Source organism: Cololabis saira, chromosome 2, assembly GCF_033807715.1.
Source record: "Cololabis saira isolate AMF1-May2022 chromosome 2, fColSai1.1, whole genome shotgun sequence".
NCBI classification, from domain to species: Eukaryota; Metazoa; Chordata; class Actinopteri; order Beloniformes; family Belonidae; genus Cololabis; species Cololabis saira.
Genome location: NC_084588.1, coordinates 38,402,973 through 38,420,650, shown reverse-complemented (window position 1 = coordinate 38,420,650; position 17,678 = coordinate 38,402,973). Strand labels below are relative to the sequence as shown.

General features: G+C 37.6%; 1 protein-coding gene across 1 annotated transcript; it reads right to left on the bottom strand.

The window, feature by feature from the left end:
- Nucleotides 1-1,212: 1,212 nt before the first annotated feature.
- On the bottom strand, nt 1,213-13,989 carry terfa (telomeric repeat binding factor a). Its single transcript, XM_061710876.1, has 12 exons — nt 13,846-13,989; nt 10,362-10,457; nt 9,195-9,328; nt 8,233-8,319; nt 5,884-6,024; nt 5,445-5,569; nt 4,450-4,971; nt 4,177-4,302; nt 1,935-2,048; nt 1,694-1,843; nt 1,486-1,568; nt 1,213-1,382 (listed from the first exon to the last, which is right to left on the bottom strand). Exons 1-12 carry the CDS (start codon nt 13,982-13,984, stop codon nt 1,228-1,230), a joined length of 1,872 nt encoding a protein of 623 aa, XP_061566860.1. The 5' UTR covers nt 13,985-13,989; the 3' UTR covers nt 1,213-1,227.
- Nucleotides 13,990-17,678: the final 3,689 nt, after the last annotated feature.

The following is a 17,678-nucleotide window of genomic DNA, read 5'->3' as shown; positions in this document are numbered from 1 at the left end:
TTAGTCTATCCGATGTCTGAACAGTTCTCCCTTTACCTTGATGGGAAATGTCATGAGGTGAAAATCTGAATATGATTTTATAAGAAAACAAGTGCAGTGAAAAGAGCACTAGATAAACTTAGCACAAAGAGTAAGGACATTTGTTTCGTAGATTTCTTTGTAACAATGCTTCGTAGCAATACATTTATTGTGTTTATTATGTGGGCTGTGCCCATGAAAAATTAGCCAAATCATCTGTCAATGCCAAACACCCTATGTTGCTGTTGGTATTGTTTTGAGGGTCTGGTACCCCCATTGCTGCTGATCGTGGGAGAACGTTACATTCAGTGATGAGTCCAGATTCTGACTACGGCAGTTGGATCGTAGGGTTAAAGCATGGAGAAGTCTATACTAGTGCAGCAATCAGATTTTGGTGGAGACAATGTGATGGGGCAGCATCTCCCTCACTGGAAAAACAAGGCTCGACATCATCGGAGGAAATCCCAATGCAGAGATGTCGAGATGAAATCCCACATCTCTACAGTCTGGGACCGAACTATCATCTCTAGGATGAGAACGCTCGCCCCCACAGAGCAGGGTTTATCAGAGACTAGGTCCAGAATTTGGGAGTGGAGAGGATGAAATGGGCTGCCAGCAGTCCTGACCTCAACCCCTTTGAACACTTGTGGGATCAGCTTGGGCGAAGAAGGGTCTTGTATCGTATTACACTATTCTGAAATCACTTATTCTGACTAACTACAGCTGCTCTAGTTTGACACATACTACTACTGGGGAAACCATGAATCAAAGTGTTCTGCCTCTCTCTTTAAAAAAAAAAAAAATGCATTTCTCTCTTTAAATGGCTTCCTCAATCCACAGCACCACCCAGACATCACTTATCTTTCAAAATCAGTCGATTACAGAATAGAGCCAGAATGTGGGCATCAAAATTGTTCAGCAGTCGTCCCTCAGGTGCACAAACTTGAGTTAAAAATGTAGAATGTTAAAAAAAAAAAAAAAAAAAAAAAGGTGCACATGCAGAAAATCTGCAACAATGTTACAAGGTAAAAAAAAAAAAAAAAAAAAAGTAATGGCAAAGTGGACATTCACACCAACTACAGCAGACTCCCCTCTAGGGGTTGAGTTACAGCGGTGCCGCAGTGAGCTCAGATGTTATGACAATGGGGTTTTGTTAAAAAATATCAATTGAAACCTTGTGTTTATAATGCCCATTTTGTCCACTGTGTACTACATGACACTGAAATTAATATATAACACCACATTGTTCGACAGTTTAGTCAGGAAAAGCATATTTTGGGACCTTAACTTTTCATTTAATAAAAAGCAGGATATTTTTATGCTTACATGTTTCCTGTGTCCTGAGTTGGAGCTCTCATTGGAACCTACAAGATAGGAGGCAAAAGGTTAAATAATAATATATAATAAGCTGGACTTTCACAAACAGATCAACATAAGATGGATTAAAGATGTTTGTTGAAACATTACCAATGCTCTTTTTGGAAGGGAAGTAAAGCTCCTCATCACTCCACGTGGTCTTACTCTCCTTTGCGTTATCGTACAACGTTTTCCTGCAAACACAGGAAACGTTTTTTTCCAAACTACAATTCTGATATTCAAACTGAATATTAGAGCCCAGAGCACTATGACACGCAGTGGGTAAACATGTTCAGCTGTTGGTATCATCTTCACTAACCATTTTGATCGGGGCGGACGCAGCTCTCTGGGAGAGGCCTTGTGAGGAGTGGAGCTCTGCTGAGGGCCAGAGGGACGAGGGGACCCGGGGTTGGCCGAGGTCTCCAATGACGAGTCTGGGATACTGATGTCATCTCCATCTTCTGGATTGCTGTGTAAAGAGGGAGTGTCGTCACATGGCCGGCCACACATTAGCGGCTATAATGCTAAAATCAAGATACTGAAATTGTATTTATACATGCCTTGACGAAGAATTGAGTGATAGTTTAAAGGGCGTCTGCGGTGGTGATTTTGGAGAGGCCAACAGGTCCTCCTGCGAGTCTCTCTCGCTGTCTGATGATAACCGATTTGATCTTCTGTAAGGGAAAAGACAGTTGTGAAACTGAAGAAAATTGGTTTTGACCATTGGCCAGTTAAAGCAACACAAAATAACTTTGTATGTTTTGGTCGATGGGTTGCCCTACAGCAGGGGTATTCAACTAGATTCGGCCGGAGGCCACATCTGCAAAAGGACTGTATGGAGAGGGCCGCACAATTTGAAAATGTGGGGGTTTTCAAAATGTATTTTGCACTCAAAGACGAAGACTTATGTAAATATAATACATTTGTATTATACATTTGAATATATCTAGTTTACATATGAAGTATGTATTAATTGTCTCCAGATTTAGTAATTGTGAATGTTAAATATAATATTCAGATAAAGAAATATTATTTTGAATGCAAGTTCATTTTGAAACCATGCATTGTGCAAACTTAATGAAATTGATATTGACCTACAAAATTTTTTTTTTTTTTTTTTTTCCAACAAACACCCCTTTTTTGAAATATGACCAGGGGCCACATAAAAGCTCCTGGCGGGTCGCATGTGGCCGGCGGGCCGCCTATTGAATATCCCTGCCCTACAGGCACAAGGGTTATGTTATCTTAATGTCTCTCTCACATCTTTGCAGTGTCAACTCTAGCTTTGAGTTAAATGTATCAATGTTGATGCAGATGCACAGTTGGTGCAGAGACAACTGGGACAGGAGTCAAAAGCTACTCGTTTTTGATAGCTGAGACAGAAGACTGCAACGATGGTTCCAAAAATTCAATTAAATTCTATATATATATATATATATATATATATATATCGCGTCTAATACAACAGAAGTTGTCTCTAGGCGCCCCGAGCAATTATTACATAAACAATGGCAGGTAAAAACTCCCCTCGTCATAGGCCGGGAGTGGGGGTGCACCAGGGGCTGCAGCACCCCCTGGTGCATGGCGAAAGTTAAAAAATTGTAATGACAATAAAAGATTATAAATATATAAATATTTGTGGTTTCAGTTTCTGTTCCACAACATTGTAAGCCACATTTGAGATGAAGGCTGAATATAGGGGTAATTTTAATTTAAAAAAAAAAAAGGAAAAGTAGCCAGTCACACCCCCCTGGTTTGCGGACGCTCAGGTGATCAGAACCGCAATGCATTATGTTGTTGTAAACATCCGCATTTTTGCCCACCAATCACAAATGCACAGCCAGCAGCGCTCCTTTCAAAACACAACACAAAGCTCCAAGTCAAGACCAAGATGGATATACGTTCATTTTTTAAACCAAAAGAGAAACAGACACAAAACATTGCCGAAGCTGCTGCCAATGTGACAGTGAGTGGGAGGAGAGCGACGGCACCTGCAGCCACCGCGTCAGCGACCCCCCCCAGTGTCTAACACCGGCTCACCTGATGGTGCAGCCGGCCATATGAGCAGCGATGACCCGGGAGGAGGAGGAGACTGCACTGCTGGTAATCCTGCTATTATATTGGTCAAATTATGCTCAAATCATTGTTACGCAACTGTTCGGGTGAAAAAAAAAAATCTAAATTTTCACGCGGGCGCGCAAAAATTATTTCAGTCGAAATTTTTTCACGCGAAAAATATTTCAGTCACCCGCCGCCTTTGTGACTATGATAATAACTATAGTCATGTTCCTTTTTTACTGTAGATGGTTGGTTCGCTATGTTTTGGTAAAGCTTGTGCGCACTGTCAGCTGTTCTTCATGCAGGGGAGGGGCAAGTGATTTCTTAATGGAGAACCCCCGCACCCCCTGGCAAAAAACATCTTCCTGCGCGCCTGCCCCTCGTGGGAGAAAAGCCTTAAGCCAAACAGTGGCAAGAAAAAAATCCCCTTTAGGATGGAAGTACACACATATCCCTTCAGACAAGTTGAAGCAGATATTTTAACAGGAAAGTTATTTGTACTGCTTTAAATGGCTAATGGAGCTCTACTTGCTTCTGTTCACACCTTCTGTCACTGCACACCAATTTTTTGCATGCCATAGTATAGGTTTGAGGATTTAAGACCTTTAACTTGTGTCCTTCTCAAAAATTCAAATTTGAAAAGGTGCAGCTTCATTGTGATGCTTTAGGGGGCATGAAATCGTCATAAAACATGAAATCAAGTCACTGTTCTGGACATAGAGACATAGTGGAGTACATTCATACCTAGGTGACGTATTGGACTGGTTATGGAGGTCCTGACCAGGTCTCTTCTTGTTGGCAACAGGGTCCAGGGAGTCCAGGGAGTCGTCTTCACTGTCTTCAGAGACCTCAGCCATACTAGTTGAAGCCCTGAATGACCAATCAAGTTATTAGAAAATGGCACAAACCCAGTGAGCAGCAAAGGGGCATCAGCACAAAGACAAAAAACAGAGGAAGTAGAGACTAGATTAAAAAGAGGTGACTGTTAAGAACAGGAGAGTTTATTGCTCAACTTACCTGTTGGTTGTTGTCTCGCTTCTTCTGGGGCGTTTTCGTGTGGGTGTAGTCGACTCCCTTTCTGTAATTGGGCATTCCAGTTCTTTGGGGTCAATTTCACTGGACTCAGTTGGAGTCTGTGGTGCCTCCTCTGTTCTGACATCAATGTCCAGATCCTCGGGGGTAGCTGTGCATTGCGAGTTCGGTTGACTGTCTGGTTCAATCACCAGCCGTGCTACTGTAAAAAGTTTATTTGAGAGTAAGTCTGCTTGTGTTTGAGGTCCAACTTCCATCTGTGGCGATGGGTCTGCTGGTGATGCTTCCATGGGGCTGCACACGTCTCTCTGAAACAGCCCTTCACGCTCCAAACTCGGATTATTGCTTCCGTTGTGATCGGCTGAGGGATGTTCACAAATGTCCCCTTTTTCCTGGCACTCTGCCTCCACTTGTTGCTCCAACTGGGAAAATGTTGTTCCCCCTGAACCTGCAGAAAGAGATTTGTAGGCCGCCTCTAGTCTGGACCTCTGGATTATTAAGTGCTCACTGGAAGATAAGATCAAGACAAGAAAGAACAGCTTTAAAATTGTTGACTGATACTAAGAAAAATTACTCAGAAAACACAGATGCTTTTAAAACACAAAGCATTGTGTTGAATTAGCAAGAGACAGAACTTCTTCGGCTCTTGTACTCCAAGCATGATTACATAGCTGCTAATGAAGGTTTCCATTAGCAATTCATGTTTCAACCATTAATGGTTGAAATGTGAATTGGTCATTTTGGTAGAAATAAGTCTTGCTTTGGCTCTCTATGTTTTTTTTTAATATGTGGAGTGAGATATGAAAACTAATGGGGAAGTAAGAATTTGTCAGACTTTTACACAACTACGCCTCTATTATGATATTAATCTAAGAGGCTGAAAAAAGGGTGAAATTAATGCAAAGTTTGGAGCTTTTTTTATTTTTTCAACAGCAGTAAATAACTTATTTGAAATGACGCAAGTAGGAAAGTGAATATACCATGGTCTGAGATGGAGTGGGTTAATTTGTGGACAGGAAGATGGACCAGGTTCGTCTTCCTCATCGATTCCAGATGCTCCGTTGTTTTGCTCTGCTAGTCTGTGTTCAACAATCCTCTTTGCAGCCTAGTGAACACAAGCATATAACCAAAATGAAGAAGAAAGTCGTAAGCATATATATGTATACGATCAACAAATCAACAGTGTCACATAAATAATATTTTTAGTAATGAGAAGATGCCTCCGTAGGTAATAGATTCAAATTTCTATTTATTTATTTTTACTTATGTCTGACAATAAAGAAATGAGTCAGCATCTTCACTTATAAAAATGTTTGCTTTAATAATTAAATTTTTTTTCTAATTCAATTTCTCTTTAACAAAAAGAAAGCAAAAAAGATTCTTTAGAAGTATCTTGAGCTTAATTCACAACATGCATACCTTCTGGAGAAAGGGGACACTGAATGAGCAGAGCCGCTGGCAAAAAGCTAAGATCTCCTCCTTGAACTGCTGGAAGTTGATTTGCTTGATGACTTCATGCGTTTTAACTTTCTCAGAGATGAGACACATGAATACAGCTTTCTGAAGAGAGAAACATTCAGTAAGGAGAGCTGAATGATAAACTACAATGACAAGTTGGCAGGCAGCTGGATGAGTATTAGGATGTGGTGTGACTGCATCTTTAGTTTTTGTGGACGCTAGAGATGCACCAATCGATCGGCAACCGATCGGTATCGGCCCGATAATGGCCCTATCGGTTTTGATCGGAGAGCGTGGCCAATCTGATGACGATGATGATGAAAGAACTACATCGTAAGGTAATGAATTCATATAATTTGCTCATCAGCCACTTTCTGTTGTAGGAGACATCGGGTTTAAACGAGTCGTTAGCTGCTTGGATCCGCGGTATTTCACTGTTAAATGACCGCCAGAGTTGTACCAAACTATTTACAGTCACATCCAAAGCCTTAAGCAGGACGACAGTCGTGTCAGTCGCCTTCACGAGTGACATTTGGAACTCTAGAGTGAAGAGTTGTGCTTCACTCACAAAAGTTTCCTCACACGCGGCGGATGCTATCGCTAAAGCTTTAGCAAACCTTAATTCATTTTTATTTTAAGATTTAATTCCTCTTTCCACAGGAAAACTAAGGTTTATTGTTTTACGACTTGTGTACAACGTGACATGTCTGCTGTTGTCCGTGTTGGTGCACATGTTGTACATAATTATTGCCACAGGGAAGCTTAAGTTAGTAAACTACACTTACTCTTTGTAAGCCGAGTCTAAGTCGTCTCTAAGTGTTTCTATAGGGTGAAATATTGCATATTGCCTCAGCCTGAAACAAAACAGTCAATTCATGATGCTTTCTCATCTCTTAATTTTGATACCTAATAATACAATGTCAGTGTTGTGTACATGAGACAACACTATTGACGAATTTATAGATTTCACGCTGTGATCGGCAATATCGGAATCGGCAGATACTGCTTTTGGAGATCGGTTATCGGCCCTCAAAATCCTGATCGGTGCATCTCTAGTGGACGCATGAGCAAAAATGATCATTGGTGAAGATTATCCCAGAATCTGCAACTGCCTGATAATCATCCATCCATAAAGTTACAGATCTTCAACCCCAAATAATGGCAACATGTCAGTTTTCCCATCGATGTTGCTACGTAACAAAGGGCATGTCTTTTTCTAACCTACTAACTCCAAATGCATTTTTTTTAAAGTTTTTGTGGGATATGCTTTTATGAACAGCGTTGAGAAAAAAGAAGAAAAAAAAAAAGAAAAAAACAGTTGCTTGAGGACTGTTGTCTCCATTTATCCCGCTCACCTAACATTCACATTCAAATACAACTGCTACCTACAATTATTCAGCTGTTATCAATCCAATGGTCATCAACAGGGGGTCAGTAATTATGGTAAACTAAATGATCCTTTGTTGGGCTTGGGATTATTTTATAAGCAGAACAAGTGTACAACATAATATAATTGTGTTTTTTCTTTTCATGAGATAAAAAATAAATAAAAAAGGAAAAAGAACTGCTTTACACTGATGAACATTTATGTACAAGCATCAGTACACCGTGGACATTTTTTCTCTTTACTTTAACAGAGCTACTGTATTCTGCAGTCTGTCTAAGAGCCATATACCCTTTCAGAAAAATGACAGAAGTAACTTATTTAGCCAATATGTGGCCTCTGTCCATAAAAACCACAACTCATGATCCAGGTGCCCCTCCTCTAAAGTTTTTTGGTTAAAAAGAGGCGTTTAGCTTGTTGTGACTGGATAGTGCAGTAGTAAATAATGACACATATGACTGATATATAAGAGCATCACAATGCACTGGAGTACTCAGCACAGGAGTGCTCCATCCTGTGATCCATACAAGCCGCCGGTGAACCGATCTGCCAATTTTTAGGAGAGGGGGTGCAAAAGAGATGTTTCTGCTGGCTATCACTGTAGGAAAGCACCACTCCCACCTCTGATTCAGAGGAAAAACAGCAGCGGCGGCGAGGGACCCGAGTATATATTGATATGTTCAGGAGAAATTGCTGGTCAGGGAATCTGGAAGCTCTCGTTACCTGTTGAAGTGCCGTCTGCCTTCGTGTATTTGTTTGCTGACCCGATTAAGATGACTGACCAGTTGCAATAATCTCCAAATAAAATCTGCTGGATTATTAGGTCTTTTAGCATTACATACTTTTTGCCCAAGTTTTAAGATTCTTAGGATCAGTTTGAAAGCAGCTGCTAGGTTTGAATACAAGCGTTAACTGAAAAGACTCACCTTGCCAGCCATTCCTTCGGTAAAGTGTTTGTTGAGCACTTCCACTGCTTTATCAAATTCACTGTTCTTGATAAAGATTCCCACAATCTGAAGAGAGAAATAGCTATGTTTTAAACCAAATAATATTATTTCTTCCCTCTGAAAAAGAACGTCTTCCTGATAAATACATTATTGCCATCGCTTTTATTAGCAATAAAGTTAGGATTGAAATAGATTGCTGTTGTCATCCTGATCAGTAAGTTTTCCCAAAGTGCCTTGTTAGGGGCAGCAGTGCTACTGAATATAAATAAATAAATAAATAAAAGTCTTCCGCCCAGACTTCAGTAGTTTTCTCTGTAGCTTTCTGCCCCATAGAAAAACAATAGAAGATCTCAGAGAGGATGGGAAATGGAGTTTATTTCATTCCAATTCCCAAATCCAAACAAAACAGAGCTTAATATAAGCTTTGATTTAAAACTGCCAAATTAATGTCTGGAAGATCAACAAAGATGTCTACGTTTGTAGTTAAATCAAAGCAGAAATGCTTGGTTACCTAAAGTTATTTAATCACAAATCATTAAGTAGAAACATTGCCGTTGCTACGGTTAAGTTAGCACTCATAACTTCAGATAGACAGTTAAAATTAGATCCAAGTTATATACGGATATAACTTTAGATGCATTTCTAGCTGTGTAACACTAGATATGAAGGTCTGTAGCGCAGTAGATCTTAAGATATGTTTTTCTTGGGACAAGGTTTCCAAACACACACTGTAAACAATGCCAATAGACTAAATTTCAAACAGTAACTAAGGGTTGGGCTTACCGATTAGTTAATTATTCTTTAATGTCAGCTGCATAATAATTTTGTTTGTAGCCTTTATTTTCCATCAGAAAAAAATATATACATTTGTATGCTCTTGTAAATGAGTGAAACAGGTGACAAAGTAGAAAAATGGTGTATGAAAAATTTAAAACATTTACCATCTCTTTAATTGTAGCACAAACCCTTTCAAAATCCTCGGGTGGAATAGGGAAATCACTGTTCATGTTCTCAAGAAACTTTAGAGCAGATTCCAGTGGAGTTACAGGTTGATCACAACGATCAAATTGCAGATCTGGAAGAGAAGACATAGCAATATTTGATAAATAGGATCATATGCATACTTTCAATTCTAATTCAGAGAAAGGGGATTACTTTGTTGTTCGGGTTGTTCAAGTAATTAATGTGAAACAAAGCAATTATTGGAATTCTCTCACAATAATGTGACTTCATAATCAAAATCGTCTCAAAATGTTAATGTCATTAACATCCATAATGTGAATAACTACAACTACAAAGGGTATATTTCATTGTACTGCAACATCAATGAGCAGAAACTAGTGATGCACCAAAATGAAAATTTGTGGCCGAAACCAAAAATAATAACAGTTGGCCGAATACCGAATAATACCGAACAATGGTTCTTCGCAGTTTTTGATTTATTTAGCAAATTTTTTCACCATTGCATAAATCAAATAAATGTGCAGTGAAATACCCGCCAGTCACAATTTGTCTTACTGTACTTATAATCCTTTTTCATTTTTCATTTTCTCCCGTTCAAATCCAGTTAATCGGGTCGAGATGGGACGGGGCTGATCTCCGCAATTTGAAGCCTTGTATAATAATTGTAAAAATCTGGGTTATTTTCTTGGAGGATCTCGTCAAACAGACAGTGAGGGTTCGCGCACCGCATCGGTAGTACGGGCCCTTTTCTCTGCGCGTTCTCCCCCATCTCCTGCACTGTGCGTCCCGTCTCCATCACCAAGCGGCTTTCCCAAATCCAACTCAGCCTGGATCATTTCTCGTGTCCTCTGCTTTTTCCCCACATCCAAGTAATGATCTGACATGCTGACATTTAACACCACTCGCCCCTCACTCCACGCTGTTCGCTGTTTGATTGCGTCATCTAAATATGCTGTTATTAATTGTTCGTTTTTTTCTCCACTTATCCACCGAACACCGAAAGTGTTTTTTTCGCCATTTTCGGCCGAACAATTTCGGTTACCAAACATTTGGAGCATCACTAATAAATAAATGAGCCATTTACATCCACTTGTAAAACAGCAACTGAGATCTACAATGATGAAAGAATTTTAAATTGATCTCACCCAGATTTTCTCCCTCGTTAATACGAGAGAGAAACTGAAGAACTCTTATTTTTAACATCATATCGTCAGTGGACTCCAAAGGACGCTTCAAGATATCTGTTGAAAAAAAAGAAAAGAAAAGAATATCCCTACATTAATAAAAAGAACACAGACTTAGTGAATCATAGTCCTGATTGGCTCTACATTGTTTATTAATCCTCTGTAATGATCTAAGTTTACATTGTCACTGTGGGCAAAGAGGGAGAGGGAAAACTGCTGGATAAGGTGAATGAAACTTTTAAAAAAATGGAATAACAGCCCTTGGAATGTAGTACAAATGCAAATACTTTTTGAATTGTGAGTGGGGGCAATATTTATGATGTTTAAACAACCAACTCAGATTTCACCAACCCTTCAGATGATGTTTTCTTGTGAAATAACTATTACTACTACTACTACTACTACTACTACTACTACCACTTCTGTCATTTAGCAGGCACTTTTATCCAAAGCGACTTACATCTGAGAGAACACAAGTAAGCAAATCACTCGGGGAGGGTCCAGCTGGATAAATACAGATCAGACTGCTGTGAGTCCAGACGGACACAGGTGCTGCCATGCCAGTGCAAGAATTTATTTTTTTTAAATAAAGTGTTCCCTTCCCACACAACACAACACAACAGTCCCTTTATACAAGAAAGCCACATCTTAAAATACACCATCATACGATCATCTTGTCATAAGTGCATGCAGGTTACTCAGTGCTGAGTCATGCAAAGAGCTGGATCTTGTAACTAATTCTGATGGGCAGAGAAGTTTACTAGATGCAGAAGTGCTCCTTAAAGAGCTGAATCTTTAGCTTGCTCTTAAAAGTAGATACAGACCCTGCAGATCGGACAGAGTTTGGTAGGTCGTTCCCCCATCGGGGAACAATGGAGGAGAAGAGTTTAGTTAATGATTTCACGCCCCGTCGTGGTGGAAGCACCAGGCGTCTGAGCGGAGCTGTCGAGAGGGTATAACTGATCAAGTAATTCCAAAAGGCCTCCAGATCAGGTTTTGCTGCAGTACCACTGCTGCTCTAGACTGTAAAATTTAGGAACAGGAGAAATTTTAGAAGCACCAATTACAGTGACTTCAAGGCAAAAATAATTTTTTCTTAACAGCATTACTGAAAAATCCCTTTGTAAAAAACCACCATAACTTATATTTGATGTGAAGAAAAAGATTGAAGGAGTGGTTTTAGATAAAAAAAATTTAACTTTCCAATTGGCTTCAACTGGTTGAACAAGTGTGTTATTTGTTCAATTTACATTACAATATTTAGTTTGGTGCATGAATAATTATGCAGTATAATGGGTAAATTATAGGGGTGGTACTCTTACTATCTCATCATGATTCAATTTGATTCCAATTTTTGGGGCTATGATTCGATAAAAAAAAAAAAAAAACATTGGATTCATAATGATTTCTGCTTTGATCTATAGGAAGCCAAGGATCTACTTTAGTCTGCTTTGCAAGAGAATGATAAACAGAGACATTTAAGTGTCTTTTACATTTAAAACAGTTATCCATGCTAAGGTATAACTGTTACATTTTGCTTAAGTAACAACGAAAAAAATACTTCTTTATGAAAAACTTCAACTATTCATCCATTGTTGCAGTGTTTTACTGTTTAGGTGCACAGGTATGTTCTGCAGAATTGGCTGGATGGTGCCACCCGACAACGGATGTTAGTAAATGAGAATTGCAATTCTCATGTGAATCGATTTTTTGGCACATCCCTTATTAATTTTTTTAAATAATCTAGGAATTAATTTAGCTGTTATAGTCAATATAAAGACATTTTTCACGTTTGATAAATTGTTCAGGTGGTTTGCTCCAGAAACATTTACTATGAAGACAAGACCAAAACAGATGACCCAAAGTTTATATGGTTTTTCACACAAGTTTACATGCGTTTCCTTTTGTTTTTTATTATTTGTTTATTTTTGGGAGAAACCTGTGTGGTAAAAGCCCAGCTGACTCATCTATGAGTGAAACCCAGAATGATGAACTTGAAACTTCAGCTTTGTTTCTTTGTCGAGATCAAGGATTTACTTGTTGGTGTTTGGGGAGAAACAAACTATTAGTCACGGTCACAGAGTTCAGACATTTGTGTTGGGTTAAGGCGTTTATGGATTATATGTGATTACATGATCGATTGATTAGCTGCTGGAAGATGTGCAGAGCCCAAACTTACATGATGAACCATGAAGTTTCTTCCACTTGAGGCTAATTTTATTTTTTTCTAGAAAACAAACAAAACGACAAAATCAATGTTTGTGACCGTGTATGTGGGTGTGTGCATCTATGTATGCAATGTGTGGTGTTTATGAATATGATGGTTTTCTACAATTATGGTTATTTTAGGAAAACGACAGCAGCCAAAAAAGTAAATAAATAAAAAAATAATTTAATCAATTAATAACTAATACATAAGTAAAAGAAGGTAATAAATCAATTAAATATGTAAAATTGTTTATGAATATGATGGTTTTCTACAATTATGGTTATTTTAGGAAAACGAAAGCAGCCAAAAAAAACTACATAAATTAAAAAATAATAATTTAATCAATTAATAACTAATACATAAGTAAAAGGTAATAAATCAATTAAATTTTAAAATTGTTTATGTATATGATGGTTTTCTACAATTATGGTTATTTTAGGAAAACGACAGCAGCCAAAAAAAGTAAATACATTAAAACAAATAATTTAATCAATTAATAACTAATACATAGGTAAAATAAGGTAATAAATCAATTAAATATGTAAAATATAATAATAAATATCTATCTTCATCAATATCACAATCCTCTTTGAACATAGCAAAGCAGTAATAATGGCGATCTATAAAAGAAATATACATATTCATTCAGAAAAGAAAAGGAAAATAAGTAACAATAATTATGATAGTGATATGATTGATTAACAATCAATTAAGTATGGTCGTTTAGTATGAAGACAAGACCAAAACAGATGACCCAAAGTTTACCTAGTTTTTCACACGAAACAGGTCACATGCATTTCCTTTTGTTTTTTATTATTATTATTATTATTATTATTAGTTTATTTTTGGGAGAAACCTGTGTGGTAAAAGCCCAGCTGATTCATCTAGAGTGAAACCTAGAATGATGAACTTGACGTATTGTCGTATCAGGGATTTATTTATGTTTTTTGGGGAGAAACAAACTTAGTCACGGAGTTCAGACATTTGTTTTGGGTTTATTAAGGTGTTTATTGATTACAGGTGATTAGCCGCATGATTGATTACCTGCTGGAAGACCACACTTACATGACGAACCATGATTTTTTTTTTTTTATTGTGATGTCCTTTCGAGAATACGACTCTTTAAGTTAAACTATTATAAACTTTTATGCAAGGCAGGTAAACTAGTAGAAGCACAGCTAGCCTAGCGTCACAGGCATGGATTTAAAATACAACATGAGTGCAGTTGTAACTTACTGTGAAGTATGTCCCGGATGGCGCAGAAGTCCGTATTTCTGTCATTTCTGAAGAACTCCAGCGCCACAAATGAATAAAAGTCCACTATCCAGCGGTTGACGACGGGCTCAAGTGTCACTGCGCTCTTTTCTGCAGCCATGTTCGCGCTGCTGCAGCTCTTCCTCTGCGGTTTAATGGGCTGGATGACGTTCCGGGGAGAAACAGCGCCCCCACCCGAGAGGGACGGGAATTACCGAGGATCAGAGCAGAGCGGAGCACTGACCAATGATCAACCTCTGGACTGTAGCAGAGGTGTCAAAAGAATTCACATTCATTGGAAGTTTTGGCACAATAAACAATAACAATATAAACGAGCAAATGAATTATAATGCTAAAGTAAAGTAAAGAAAATCAACAAAAACAGTCCTAAAAGAAAAAAAACAAAAAACAAAAAAAACAAAGAAAGCACACACATACAAACAAAAAAAAAGAAACATCAACAATGCGCCTTGACTAGTACACCTACAGTTCGACCAGATAATATAGTGGAATCCTCGTGAAAACAAGTAAAACATATACGTATGTAAATAAAAAAAAAATAAAATAAATAAGATACTAAATATAAAAAATAAAAATATCCGCACACAACTAGGAGAGACAATATTCCTATGGAACCGCAGGGAAATCAAGCTTCTTAACATAAGAGAAAAAAGGGGCCCATGTACCCACTTGAGGGGCCCACATTCATTACTCAGGTAGAAGTATAGATAATAGAGTTTAAAAATACTCCTGTAGAAGTTGAAGTATCAACTCAAGTTTTTTACTCAAGTAAAAGTATAAAAGTACTGGTTTCAAAACTACTTAAAGTATAAAAGTAAAAGTAATGTAAGGGGGGAAAAGCCATTAAGGACAAAAGCCATTGAAAAAGAATGCATCTTAGTATAATGCAAATATATTAAAGAACCATATATGTGTACTATTGAACATTAACATGTGTTTCAGAGAGCAGAAGATATGATGAGTAGTTGCCTATAAGAATTGTTATGGTGCAAAAAGTCAAACTTCAGAGGCATGTTATCTTTTATCCTAACCTTTATTGGAATGTACATCCAAGTTTAGTTGCAGGAATCTGAGGGAACGGATGTAAGAACAAAACTGGACAAGAACATCTGAGCCACAACCACAACCAAATTCACTCTATCCGGATGGAGCAATTTAACTGGATAGTTTTTTTTTAAAGGCCAAAATGAAATAGAGTAACGAGGCTGTTTTTAAAATAAGGAGTAAAAAGTACAGATAATTGCGTAAAAATGTAAGGAGTAAAAGTAAAAAGTCATCTGAAAAATAATTACTCCAGTGAAGTATAGATAACCAAAATTTCTACTTAAGTAAGGTAATGAAGTATTTGTACTTCGTTACTTGACACCTCTGGACTGTAGTGCCTTTGAGCACATAAAAAAACAGGGCCACCCCTCCCTAAACGCAGAACAGATTAGATTAGATTAGATTAGATTCGATTAGATTTATTTATTGTACCCTTGGGTAAATTTGGTTTACAGTGAGTGATTCCTCATACAATACAAAACCATATACACTCAACAACACAGGACAAGATAAAGTGACGACAGTGCTCTGGCTAAAAGAACAAAGAACAAAAAGGACGGCCCCAAGATAAGAAGCAAGATAAGTTAAAACATTAGTAGATAAAAAACACTAAAATATTCAAACCAAGGCAAAGGATAAAAAAAAGTGCCTTTTCATAAAAACAAGATAAAGGAAACAATACAAAACATAAATACAAGGTTATGTTGCAGTTTCTCTCACTTGTTAATAGCACTGATGGTTGCTGGTACAAAGCTGTTTTTGTAGCGTTTGGTTTTGCAAGCGGATACCATGAACCTCCGACCTGATGGAGCAGCTGAAACTCACCTTTAAGAGGGTGGGAGTTGTCTTTTAAAATAGAGCCAGCTCTCCTCTGTAACTGATTAGTATACAGGGATTCTGGATGAAGCTGAGACTCACCAATCAGCTCGACCATTTCACGATTGGGTTTAAAAAAATTTTGTTTTTAAAGGAAACATAAAGCCAAGATAAAGCAAGACAGAAAGATAAAACTGATTCTATAAAAGCACGATAAAACAAGATCAGCATGGTCCTGGCAATGTTAAAAGTGGACAGTTTTCTCAGATAAAACAGGCGCTGGCGACCCTTTTTGTACACAGCTTGACAGTTTGCCTCAAGTTCAATTTGTTGTCGATGACAGTTCCAAAATATTTATATGTGCTGACACACTCCACTGTCTGACCTTTTAAAACTGTAACCTCTTGGTTACGCGCTGTGCGTGGGGCCACATCTTCCAAAGTCAAGGAAACTCATTTTAAATTGATCAATAAAATGTATCCAACCGCTGAATTTTTGAGACAAAGATTTAAATCTGAAGTTGAACCCTGTGCTTTTTGTAATGAATCTGAAGAATCACTTGATCATATGTTTCTATGGTGTCCTGTCTCACAAACTTTTTGACGTGAAATTAGAAATGGGCTATCTTTAACAATGATCGACATCCCAAAATAAGAAATCTCAAATATTATTTTTTACATAGATGCAATTGACAAATGAGTGTCTCTCTTGGTTAATGTCATTCTTTTACTGGCTAAATATCATATACACTGTTGTAAGAGGAGAAAAATCAAGCCCTCTTTCCAATGTTTTTTAAATGATGTCTTTTGTCTCTGCAAAACTGCAAAAAAACGATTAGCTGATATATCAAAGTATCTTTTATTCTAATCTCTATCTGAAATGTCGATGCTATTTGCCTTAAAATGCCTTACTGTTTTTGTTATTAATTTTATTTATGTTTACCTTATTGTTTGTGTATGTCTCTTGTTCACGATACCTCCCAAAATATGTTCTATTTTCTTATATTGTATTGTATTTCAGGAGCGAGCAAGAGAAGAAAATAAAGGTTAAAAAAAACCTTCACCTTCACTTGAAGGTGGGTATGTTGTTGAAATAAAACTTTGTAACACCTGAGCTGCAACTCATTAGATAGGAATCTCTGTCTCTGGTCTCTGTCGAGACTTTGGTGTTTTTCCAGCGGCCCTGATGAACATTTATTAAATGCTTCGTTCTGCATTCACCTCTGTTAAAAAAAGAGTGGTAAAATGACCAGTTGGTCGTATATAAGCTACACATTTTAGCCACTGTATAACATATTGGCTATAGTTTTCTATCAGTTTATGTTGTTAAGAAGTGTTGACCTCATTGATGACTTTGAAGAAGTGTGCAGCTGTAAAACCGCTCGTGCATGTTTAGTTCTGATCAGGCCTGCTAGACCTGCTTTCAGTTTTTTGTGAAGGATTGATGTGGTGGAAGTAACTTTCTTTTGTTGAGTATTTGATGGCTTTTTGTGGCTCGGATTTGTTTATTTATTTCAGTTTTAAGTCGTCTATTCAATATTTATTTATTATTTCAGGTGGATCTTTTTAACTCACTATTTATTTATTTCAGGTTGAAGTTTTGAATATAATATATTTTCTTATTTATTTCAGGTTTAATTTTTTTTATTTAATATGTATTTATTTCAGGTTTAATTTACTTTTTTTTTTATTTGACTCATATAGTCAAACTACTGTATCTATACTTACAGTACATTTGTTATTATTGATAAAGGTTGTCAAGTTAAGTGGCATGTTGCTATACGGCCATTTTGTACCCATGATACATTGGATGGGGAGAGGCGTGAGGATGAGGGCCGAGGGGCCTCCAAATAACATTTCGCTTAGGGTCCTAATTCGGTCCTGTAAACAAATCTGGCAAACCTTTCATTCATAGATGTAATTTTTATATACAAT

Coding starts and splice junctions, on each gene's coding strand:
- terfa (XM_061710876.1), bottom strand. CDS start 13,984: ATGGCTGCAGAAAAGAGCGCAGTGACACTTGAGCCCGTCGTCAACCGC. Junction 5,570..5,883: donor GTGTCCCCTTTCTCCAGAAG/GTATGCATGTTG, acceptor TGTGTTCACTAG/GCTGCAAAGAGGATTGTTGA. Junction 4,972..5,444: donor CCACTCCATCTCAGACCATG/GTATATTCACTT, acceptor CTTATCTTCCAG/TGAGCACTTAATAATCCAGA.